The 12,745-nt window shown below is 31.0% G+C and overlaps 1 protein-coding gene and 1 long non-coding RNA gene across 3 annotated transcripts in view; one reads left to right on the forward strand and one right to left on the reverse strand.

Moving 5' to 3' along the window:
* The window catches only part of LOC129320587 (cysteine-rich receptor-like protein kinase 10), a 37,680-nt gene extending 30,546 nt beyond the window's left edge, over positions 1-7,134 (reverse strand). For both annotated transcript variants that reach the window (XM_054966112.1, XM_054966111.1), the window contains exons 1-2: positions 6,237-7,134; positions 2,678-2,701 (exon numbers count right to left, since the gene is read on the reverse strand). In XM_054966112.1, the coding sequence (XP_054822087.1) occupies positions 2,678-2,701; positions 6,237-7,053 (841 nt within the window). In that variant the 5' untranslated portion in view covers positions 7,054-7,134. The remainder of the gene's footprint in view (positions 1-2,677; positions 2,702-6,236) is intronic.
* Positions 312-1,488, forward strand: LOC129320590 (uncharacterized). The gene is made up of 2 exons (XR_008595808.1): positions 312-431; positions 1,198-1,488. It is a non-coding gene; the product is annotated as an uncharacterized LOC129320590 (long non-coding RNA).
* Positions 7,135-12,745: the final 5,611 nt, after the last annotated feature.

Here is a 12,745-nt window from a genome sequence, read left to right on the forward strand (position 1 = left end):
AGACGGTTGAAGACGTTGAGCCAAAGCAGACGGTCGAAGATGTTGAGCTAGAGCAGACGGTCGAATACGAAGACTGAGGCAGAGCAGACGATGAGCGGGTGAGGCAGCGACACAGAGTGAATCGTGAAGCTACTGCGGAAAACAGCGGTCTGAGTAAAATAATAGTTGATTGGAGCTGAAAAGATAGGGCAACGGATTTCTGGAGCTGGGACTAAGTAAAAGGAAGTGAAAAATGCAGAGTTTCGCGGCTGCCTGCGTCCGACCTTCGTCCGACCCGTGTCAACCCGTCTCGACCCGCGTCCGCCTGCGTTGCCAGAAACTGGGAAAAGGGACGCGCCCGTTCCTGCGTACTGAACGCGTGTCCGTGTCGGATACATATCCGACATGGACACGCCGGCCATTTTGCCGTGTCCGTGCTTCTCAGGTTTGAGGTAACCAAGAGAAATCTATTTCATGTTATTTTTGTTGAGTAATTGTAGATGTTTATGAAGTTGGAATTATGTTTTATGTAGTTATAGATATATGAAATTATTTATTGTTTTCATTTGAAAATGTGTAAGTGGGACTTGTTTATTAATTTGATTGTTAAATATTGAAATGATGATTTTTACAATTTGAATCTTGGTAATTGATGGTAAGTGTGATGATGTTGAAATATGCAATGTGAAATGGCATGAGATATTGGCATGATCTTATTGATGGCGAGAATTCACCTAATGGGGTAGTGATTGTGTCCATGTGGATTACCAACAATGTTAGGCCATGGTGTTAGGTTTTTTATTATATCCTTAAACTTCACCTAGCGAAGGTAGTAACGTGGCTCACCCTTAAACCCCAACTAGTGATGTTAGTAATAGAGTCTTTGCAACATCTTGGTGTTCGAAATGGGAGAATTCATAGTCTAAGATTGAGTATGGGACCTTAGCCCAGTTACCTCTCATAATTGATGAGCTTGGACTAGCCCAATCGCATGGGTTTAGCTCCTATATATTTGTAGTTCATGGATTTAGTCGGTAGTGATGGAGGTTTAGTAGTTTATGATGATCATCTATTGCACTAATTTGTATTGAATGATAATGATTTATATTATAACTGTCCACTTTGCATGTCTATTATTATTATTTGACTTGCATGAGCATGTTATAGACTACCTTGTTATTGATCAGATGTACTCACCTCTTATTTAACATTTTACAGGCCTTCGTTCAGGACCAAACAAGGGAAAAACCTTCGAGGCATAAGATATTTTATTCCTACTGTAGTGCCTCGGTTCACTTTTTGAATTATGTGTAATTAGCTTGATAATGCCAATTAGAAACATTATTTTGATTACTTGCACCACTGCATACCATTGTTGTTGTCTTGTATTTTGTGCCCTAAGTTATGTTATTGGGACGTAAATGTCTGAACAAGACCCAAACACTAGTGCAAGTATATTGTTAATTATTTTGATGATTGTATATGATTATTTTGTAGATTTTATGTTGATTACCTTCCCTTCTTTTTTTTATCATATTGGGGTTGAGAATTGAAATTTGTGAGATATGGTGTATATGTTTGTTTAGTGTATTAAACAGGTTGTCCTAAGTACTTTAGGCTTGGTCTAGATGGTGTTATAAGCTATGGGCATTTTTTGTTAGATTTGAACCCCTTAGTTGTTTTGAAGTGTGAAAAAGGGAGTTGTGTTTCTGAGTGTTCATCTTTGTGATGTGTTGTTATTTTGAAATGAGGCCAATGCTAAGGGTTAGATCTTTGAATAATTTTTCTAAAGATATTTAGATCATCTCAAACGGACATCGAATAATAAATTGAGAAGTATCAGAAGTTTGCTCACGAGATGGGTTTTAGGACAACTCTTGCCTGTCACAATTTGTATAGTACGCCATGGCGTGTGGCACCTGTGTCATGACACATGACATGGAGGAGGTCAAGCCGCAATGGATTTAGTGATAGTCGCTACAGACTCTCCATATGATGTTGAAATGACATTTTTATCTTTTTTTCCAAATTGATTTTAATTGCAACTCTAATTTATACTTATTTGAAGTTTGTTAATATTTGATTTAATGGTTATGTTTTGAAATTACTATCATATCACAAACCTAAAGTATAATTAGGAGGAGTTAAGTTTAGGGTGAACTTGGAGATTTTACATCAAGTAAATGGTTTAAATTGGAGATATTACAAATCCAACCAAATGCCTCTTACACTCAATTATGATCACTATACTGGTTTGGCAAATGAACCAAATCCTAATGGAAGAGGACATGGGAGATAGGCCGGGAAATTTGTAGAAGGATGGAGAATCAAGGTTTTTAAGTTGGGACGGGTGATTCTTTTGTGGAATTTTTCTTTTGGTAAAATTTCTTATGTGGCATCCGCAGTATGCCATGTAAGGAAAAATAGTCAACCTATCAGTAATACTTAACAGTCAAATTTAACCCCAATTAATGACAAGGACAACAATGATCCAGTATTGAATGTTTAGGGGAAAGGATGGACTAAAATGGAGTTTAGGATACTGGGTGTCCTTAAAAGTATAGTTTAGGGGTAAAAATGAACATTAACTCTAAAATAAAATAAGTTGCAGTTTAACAGTAATTAGATAAATTTAATTTCCTCTAGGTACTTTGAAGAGAGAAGACATAAATTTAATAACCTTCGAAGGAAGACATACCTTTTGGTGAATCAATCGTTCCTGCTATATATATCACACAAACAATAGTAATTAAACTGAGAAGATGAAAATTGTACCCAACCAAATTATATTCGAACACAGTATATGAAAAATCTTCCCAAAAATGTATTCAACGAATTAACAATTCACAGCCAAAAAAAAATGAGGTGCATTTATTGGGTATAAGAATTTACTGAAAGACAAAGGGATGCACATTTTTCAATGGCAAAAAGCATGAGGGGCATTTTTTTCCTATATATCCTTCTATGTTTTATTATAACACCTCGGTCATGTAAACAGAACACATGATTCTCTCTAAGAGTTACAATTTTCCCCACACACACACAAAAGATGATTGTTTTCGAAAGGAAATTTTAAATATTTTAACAATAACACATTTTTGTGTATAATTAAAATTTGAAATAAATTTAAATTCAAAAATAAAAATCAGAACAAAAAATGTATTACTTTTTTTAAAAATTAAACCAAAACATATGCAAACATATATAACTTAAATTTCTTTTTTAAACTGCCTCTAATGACAAGAGATGTCTATTGGCAAGGGAATAGATATGGGATAGATACTATTTAACAAGTGAGTACACTTGGATAGGTTTAATATAAATAATGATGATTTATTTATGGGAAGGGATAATGGGATGAAAACTATTTAACATGTGAAACTTGGTTAGAAAGAAATCTGCAAACGCAAATAATTGAGATACAGGTGGGACCTCTAGGATTACACGGACCATTTATATATACAGTACGTAGCTTTATAGATGGGAAAATGATAACTAAGGACCCCCTAAGGTCATTAATTTCAATTAAGAACCATCAATATTAAAATTCCAATTAAGGACCAAACATACATAACTTTACAAAAGTACCCTCTACTAAACACTATAATGTACATAACACAGTTGAAATCACTATTGTGGCATGATAATATTGTTAATATCAGTTGTAAAAGTAAAGAACCACACTTGAGAATAAATTATTTTCCAGTATGAAAGAAATTAACTTCTGAAACATTCCAATGATGCTTATAAATATGCAAAAGTGACTTGAGAATTTACTAATTTCACTTAGGAATATGAACTCAATGACTAGCTTGTCAAATTTTATGCTTATTTATATATAATTACTACTTGAAAAAAAAATAACACAGTTGAAATCACTATTGTGGTATAAAAATATTGTTAATGTCAATTCAGAAATATGGAACCACAGTTAGGAATAGATTATTTTTGAATGTGAAAGAAACTCACTTTTGAAATATTCCAAGGTTACTTATGAATATACGAAAGTGACTTGAAAATTTGCTAATTTCATTCAGTGATTTTATTTTTTCCTAAGGGACATGTAAGACAATTCATATTTTTTTAAATTTCAAAATCCAAATAAGGACCATGATCCTTGGGATTTTAATATTTTATGGTCGTCAATTAAAATTAATGATCTTATGGGGTCCTTAATTATCATTTTCCCTTTATAGATTTACTAGTTACTCCATCGTCCTCAAATATAAAATATTATTGTGTATTTTTTTTATTTTTTTATAAGTAAACCTATAAATTTTAAAAAATATTTATCAAATTTTTCTCAAATTGTCCCTTATCAAGTCAATATTTATGTTTACTAGACATAATTAATTTCATTAATTATATGATAATTTATTCAATTTTTTTTAATTTCAAGCATAATTATCATAACTAATTTTCTTAAATTGTGTGAGTAAATTATTTTTTATATTTGAAAGTAGAAGGAATATATAGCTAGATTGATATATACTCACTCTAAACCATAATATATATAGCGCATAATCTTTTTAATTATACCTTCATTAAATATCTTATATAAGAATCTTGATAACGATAATTAAAAATTTTCAATGCAACATCTTTTTTCAAAAAAGAATAATAAATAAAGTAAGGATATAATTGAAATTTTTTTTATAAAAATTACCTAATATCCTATATTTTGAACCAAGGAAGATTTTTAAAAAATGCATTATATGAGGGAGTAACTTACAAGAATATATATAGGATGTATTGAAATCTATATAAAATTATTCTCTATCTAACGTTCGCTGATATATATATATATATATATATATATATAAATTGAGCAAGATGTATTTGAAGGTGGAGGATCTGGATTAATTTCTCTGTTTTTCCTATTTTTCATTATCATAAGAAAGAATAATAAAGAAACACATGCAATTCTCTCAAGGAGTTTTAATTTCCAAAACAATTTCAATTCTTAAAAAAGATGTGTGTGTGTATTCACAAATGAAAATTATAAATACGTTTGAACAATGGCATTTTGAGGTTTTAATTTAAATATGAGATGATTCAAAAATAATAATCAGATTAAAAATAAGATACTAATGTTTTCATACACTCATACACACAAGCTTTATTTTTGGGAGAGTGGCATTAAAATCCCAAAACAATGAATTTATGACAATTAGATTCCTAACAAAATTTTCAGAAAAATAAATTGTAAATATTGATTTAAATAATCATAAATTTAGGAATTCTATACTACAAATAAGAAATTTTAAATGCAACTCTCAATTTACAGTTGGGATTCTTATTTGCAACTCATTTTTTTAGAAAATTTTGCCAAGAACTTAACTTTCATAAATTCTCAATTTTGGGACTTTATTATCATTCTCACTTTATTACCTCCTCCCTAGGGAAAGGCTGAACCATATAAGCAGGTCTAGTATACATTCTACTGAGATAACTTTTTAAGAGAGAATAATGGCCTCATGACAAAATAATATCTGAGCTGCACTCGAATTTACCCAATCGGTGAACCCTTCTAGCAAGCCACCCGTGGTAGGGGTGTCACAAATTAGCTAGAAAAGCTGTTACATCCCATATTTAAGGGACTTGGGGAAGAATTTGGTCATATAGGCAGGTGTGTTGCATGCCACATTGAGCTACTTTTTTGAAAAGAGAGTAATTACCCTATGGCTGAGGTCAATGCATTAGATATGGGAGCAAAATTATTTAACATGTGAGTACACTTTGCTAGAAATTCTCTCCTATCCTTGTCATAAGTTACTTATAACTAATTCATATTAATCAAGAAAAATTAGTTACATCATTAAAATTGTAAAAAATTCTTTGACTTCCATTTTTACCACTTATAAATACTATAGATTTTAAAATAAAATAAACTTCCAATATACCTCTATTTAAATGAAATTTTTTTCAATTTGCAATTCATTATTTATCATGTTAATGAATTTAAATAGGAGTAATATTAGAATAACTTGATTAATACCCTATGGATAAAAAAAATCTTTTTAGAAGGCACCTTGTAAGAGGGACCAGATGGAGTGTATAACTAAATTCAAAAACTTATTGATAATAATATGTTTATTAGGCATAGGCAGGCATGCATGCATATATATCAAGATTGATATAGATGAAAAGTTTTATATAGTTATTTAGCATTAATTAAATGAACATCTATAGAATTCACCCATCATAAATAGGTCATTTTTAAGATCTATATAAAACTATTTTATATACAAACGTACCTTGTGTGGAAGATGTGTTGGAAGGCGGAGAAGCAGGAGGAGGTGAAGATAATGAATCAACAACTTCAGTATCATAGAAGCGATAATTCTCATATCTAATATTGCAACTCATTTTGATAATCCTTCCACCAATCCTGTTGTTACAATAGTAGGGGATGCTTGAGATCGACTTCTCCAAGCAGTCATCACAATCTTGCTCAGACAAATCAGGCATACACTGAACAAGCCCATATATATTTTGAAACAAAGTTGTTGTCGTGTTCGCCGCGAACTTCCAACGAGTACTGCCAGCCGCCGCCTTACTTCTCAGCCTTCTCATCAGACTATCAAGGGCCTCACTGTACTTAATGTCTGTCGCGTTATTTGGGTTACACATGAAGATAGAAAAATCTGGATCTTGGTTAATCCCAAACATGGAACGATTAGCGTATCTTAGAATGCATCCATCATTGTATCCATATGCTTCCTTCTGATTTGGACATAGCCTTCGAAGAAGGCTTGTGGCGTTGTTGAGGAAACTACGGCAAGAGTCTGGCTTGATATCTGCTCTACATAGTCCAAGGGCATTGACTCTGTTAGGGTTTTGGCCTTGAGAGGAAGTGTAGTAGCCATAGTCAATTTTGTTGTTGGAAGTGAGATTAGAAAGGAGGAGGTTGAGTTTGGATTGGTAGGCACTTGTGTTAGTGTAGTTACCAGCTCCATTGTAACACCGATGATATATGAAGTCTTGCTGAGCAGTTAGGATGATAAAATGAGAAAGGAAAGAAAGCAGAGCAATTGATGATGATGAGATGATAGCAGTGGTTGTCTGCATCATGAAATGAATAATTTTGATAGATGCGATTTGATTTTGGGGATAGAGCGACCTAGTTGTTGATTTAAGCGACCGTGCAGAAAGGCTTTGCAACAACACGCGGCATAGTTAGGCACCTTTCTTCTATTCAGTCTATTTTAATTTATAAAATATTTTTAAATAAAACAATGCATAAAATAAAGTTTATTGATATACTTTATAATTTTATTCTTTTTAAATAACAATATAAATTTTAAAAATATTTTTCATTTAATTTCTTTTTTTACAAAAGAGTATTAGAAAGAAGATTTTAATAAAAAGGATAATATTATTTTTTAAAAAATGTTATATTTTAAAATATCGAATTTTCAACAAGTGTGAACGGGAGTTGGTTTTAATTTTTCAAATCAACAAGTCAATCTTTGACCGCAAAATAAAAAATCAACAAGTCCAAAGATAAAAACGCGTTGTCTTGGAATGTGTGACTTGTTCTGGATTATTGATGGAATTATATTGATACTTGGGGCGCGTTGTCAGAGAAAACGACGTATGTGGGGCAAGTTAAGTTATCTACCAGCCACGCTATTCTTCAAAATCTCTTCAAGATTTATAATGGAAAAATTTCTGTGAGGGACCTTGACCAAATATAATAAAAAAAATCTTTAATTTATAAAATTTTACTGTAGGATTTAGTGCTGAATTTAAATTAAATTTGTGATGAAAATTATAAAATTGCCTTGAACAACATATATATATATATATATATACATACATACATGAGGACAATGAGTTTTATTGCGGTTTCATTGCACGTTCGTTTGATAGTGACAATGAGTTGGCCCAAAAAAAGATGTTGACAAATGCAAGCCGCGCACATGGTTTCCATATATTTTATTGACTTGGACAATTTTTTTTTTAAGTTAAAATATATTTTTATTTTTATACATATATTTTAAAAATATTGAACACCTTGATGTATTAAATGAGACATATCTTTTAAAATTATTTTTTAAAGGAATAAAAATCTCTCTCTATTAGTGATCCATTAATGGAGGTGATTTTTGCTTATTCGAACAATGATTTAAAAAAAAAAATATCTCAATTACTAGTACAGAGTGCTCAGAGCTCCTTAAATGAAGGTACATGAGCAAAAATGTAATTTAACCTAAAATTAAATATTAATGACTATTTTAATTTAAGTAGTGACTACTTTTCTTCTGACAATGACCAGATTGAAACAAGCTATTGTAACTTTCCCTAAGCAAATTATTTATAAAGGAGAAGAAAAGACACCAAAACTAAGAAAAAAACAAGGAGAAGAAAAAGCTTAATTTGAGTGATTTTAGATGAAAATCACTAATCTCCTAAGCTTCTTCATCTCATCCATGGTGTTTTTTCTCTCTTCCATGATTAGTTTCTAGCTATTGGAGTCAAGCCAAGTTGAAGAATAAAGAGCCAAAATGTTCATAACCCTAAAATATCAGTTTTTGTAAAGTTGTGCATTTCATTAATTGATGCTTATGCTATGGCATAATTGGGTTACAGTGGCATAAACCACTTTGTCACTATGCATTACACTGTAGCGTAATTCAAAGATGCTATAGCGTAAATCCTACCTTTTGTTCATTTTTAGTCTTTACTTACATATAGCACCTTGACTCATAATTTAGATCACCCTATACACAATATAACATTATTAATATAATTTTATCTCAAATGATCCATTCATTTCAATAAGATATTATTGATTTTTCCTTCTCATATTCAAAAGCACTTTTCTTTTGTTTTTCTCAACTAATAGTCTCAATTTCTCTAAAAATTAGTTAGATGACTCCAAAATAAATCTAAAATTTCTAAAAAATACATAAAAATATTTGGAGTCATCAAACCCCTGCAATTGAATTCTTGTTTGTCCTTAAGCAAAAGGAAATCACTATACCAAAAGGACAAAATAAATTATGAAAGGTATCAAGGTCAACATATATGGGATTTAGTAGACAGGAAGTTGGGGGCAGTGTAGACCCATCTATTAATAGAGTGTGGAAGACTTTTGTGAGATTTTGTCTACCAACCTTCAATGGTAACATGAAGGAGGGAGAGGTCGAATTGTGGATAGAGTGCCTTGAGATTATTCAAGGTGGTAATCTACACTTCAAAATAAAAGGTGACTCTAGCTATGGTACAACTAGTCAGAATAACTAAGAAACGGTGGGATTCAATAAGACTGCTTGATGGTGCAAGGTTGTCATAGGAAGAGTTCAAGAAGATTTTCTTCGACTATTACTTTCCGATCTCCTTCTGCACTGAGAAAGAAAAAGAGTTTCATGTCTTCAAATAGGTGGATCTAGATAAAGAAGAGTTTATCGGAAGGTTTAATAATTTGTAAAGTTACATAGTATAAATCTTAAACTTATCTCATATGTAACTATGTCACCAAGCCTTTTGACCTAAAATCATCATGGATTCCTACATGATAACCTTTAAACTTTGATCTAGTCAAAGTCACCTATAGCTAGGTGATCATAAAGGCTATGATTGAGTTTAGTGATATTCATGAAGAGGATTATAAGTGATCAAGATGGAATTTGTCTCTCACATTAATTGAGAGATACTATTAGGCCCCTTGATGAATAAGACTAAGAAAATATATGACCATACTATAATAAAAAAGATTTTTTGATTACTATAGTCAGTCCACTTAGAGATCAAGAAAGTAATAGTCAGATAAAGGAGAATGACAATTTTATGTCTCATACTTGATCGAAATATTATGTGACAAAAGAGATGTGATATGATTATATGATATGTTACATTGGATCATTGATCCTTATATAAATTAGGTAGTTATAATATCTTGCTAGAGGTCACTTGTAATATATGGGCTAGTAATGTTATTGGCCTACTATCAATTTCATATGAGCCTATAGAGTCGCACATAAGAACAACCCAACTCAATCTATAATGTCTAAGTTTATTGAATCCAAAATGTGTCTAAATTCAATGAATATAATGTTTTATCTAGGGTGAATGAATTATATATATATATATATATGCATTTGAATATTTATCTAATAAATATTTGTGTATATATATATAAATTCAAAATACAGTATATATATATATATTGATATATCTATTATATTATATTATTATGTTAGTTTTAAATTTAATTTTATATGATAAATTAAATTTAATAACTAATATGATATAAAAAGATATCATATCAGTTCTATTATTTGAATTTATGAGATAAATTCAATTTATAATATAATATGTCTATTTTATTATATTATATTATTATATTAGTTTTAAATTTAATTTTATATGGTAAATTAAATTTAATAACTAATATGATATAAGAAGATATCATATCAGTTCTATAATTTAAATTTATGAGATAAATTTAATTAAATTTTCGTGGGCTCATAAAGGAAGACAAAAAACCCTAGTCTATATAAGGTAGACAGGGACAAATTTTCTAGTGAGTGAGTCTCTTAACAGCAAAATCTAAGAGCTATGAAAATACCCTAGAAAACAAAAAGAGAATTTGATTGACAGATTGACAAACATTAAATATGGAGAGTGCTTGCATCTTTTTTGTGTGGATACCAGTAAAAGGAGCAGATCTATTGTAACATCCTCAAATTTTTAACTTGATTGATTATGCTTGAATTAGAGTAATTAAATTTTTTTAGTCTGATGTGTGGCCATAAAGGTCTAATAGGCGTGATTGATTGTAATTTTAGCCTTAGATATGGGTTTGAAGGAGAGTCGGGTCACTTGGATGTGAAAAAAAGAAGAAAACTTGAAAGGTAAGGTTCTGTGCCATGCACCACGGCTTGTGGATGGGTTGTTGCAGTGCATATGTGCTAATACACTTGGAGTAGGACTTCTTTGTACCATAGGCTGCGATGCATGGCCACTTTTTTGCAAAAATTAGGACATAAAAATTAATGCAACAAAAGAGAGAAATAGAGGAGGGACGAAAGAGACAAAAAGAGTAGTTCTAGGGCTTTAAAGGTTTGAAGGTTTGAAGTATCTTAGGGCTTATAAACATTTGAGATAATGTTTCTAAGCCTAAATCTTCGTACCTTTCTTTCATTTTCTTGATGTTGGAAGCTAAGGTTTGGTTGAGAATGATGATTTTGATCTATATAGGTTATGAATCCAAACCCATTGACTTAGACAAAATTAATAAGGGTTGTTTAAGCTATTGAAACTTAGCATTTATAATGGTTGGTGGTTAGGGAGCAATTAATGAACAAAATTCCACCATAAATGTACTGGTTGGGGCAATATGGCTCCATAAATGGCCATTAAAGAGTTCAATTAAGTTAATATGAGTTAGAGAAAACTAAGGAACCCTATGTGAATTTTTATATGAGTAAGAATGAATCTTAAGAGTGAAGAAGTGTTTGGGTTAAGAGTGGGAGTTAGCCCAAAGATGAACATTGATGAATTATGTTGTAAATGTTTGTAGAGTAATCATTTTGGCACCATTCAAGCTTCTTGGAAGCTTTAGAAGTGAGTATTTAAGGAGTGAAACCTTTGACCTCTCAAGTGTTTGAGGTAATCAGAGAATTCTTACTTATATTTTTGTATGTTAATTAATTTATTGATTGATATTTGAAAATTGAACATATGAAATTGAATGAAATGCAATTGTAGCCTAAATTACTTGAAAATTCACTATGATGATTTTATAAGTTCAATGAAATGTTGCATACAAAATTATTTGTAAAATTGTTAGTGGATTCTTGTGATACAATTTTCTTGGATTTCAATGATGATATATGTGTAGAGTTTAATGAAATGGATTTTTGATAAGGAGTTCAATGAGTTGTAAATGAGAAGTTCAATGAATTTGTAAATAAGGAGTTCAATAAAATATTTCCTTTAGAGTTCAATGACGTAATTCAACAATGAAGATCAATGATTTTGTGTTAAACAAAGTTCAATATTATGTGCAATTAGAGTTACATGATTGTGTTTCTTGAGAGTTTGATGAATATGTTTGAGGTAGAGTTCTATAAAATCGTGAAAATGTGAGATAAGCATACAATGAAATGATTGAACATGTTGAGTATTAAAAACTTACATGCTGTGAGTCATTGCATTAATGTGTAACACATGATCTCGAGAGGTAAGAGTTTTCCTATGAAGAGGAGTAGAGAAATTAAATCTACATGGTAAGACTTTCATCTGAGCTTGATGCGTTGTCTAGGTTATTATATTCATATTGTATCACTTGTTCAATAAGGGACTCGAATCTAACTAGCTATCTACTTGTTCAATGAGGAAGCTAGTCTAGGGAGAATGACATCCCATAGTATGAGAAATGGAAAAAACCATGACCCATAAGTGAGCTGGGAAAACCTTGGCCAGGTAACCCCTCACACATGTTTAGGCTAGGGAAGTCTTAGATTATAGACGATTCCAATATGTCATAGCCTATGGTTTCATGTCAGAGGAATGAGGAGGATATAAGGGAGGTGTGATTATGCATATAAAGAAAAGGGCACATAGTTGTTATATTGTGACCCTAGTAAAATAAAACATGTGATAGTTATGTTCCTATGTGAATTGACAATAATTTGATTAATATCTCACGAGTATGTTTATTTATGAACGAGAATGTGGGATAAAGTACGTGAATGTTTTATGATTTGATATTGATTATCCTTGCCACTTGCATTTTAAATTAATTGATATGTAT

The sequence above is a fragment of the Prosopis cineraria genome, unplaced genomic scaffold (genome assembly GCF_029017545.1).
Source record: "Prosopis cineraria cultivar Desert tree isolate PC_DT_omini unplaced genomic scaffold, ASM2901754v1 PC9, whole genome shotgun sequence".
Taxonomy (NCBI): Eukaryota; Viridiplantae; Streptophyta; class Magnoliopsida; order Fabales; family Fabaceae; genus Prosopis; species Prosopis cineraria.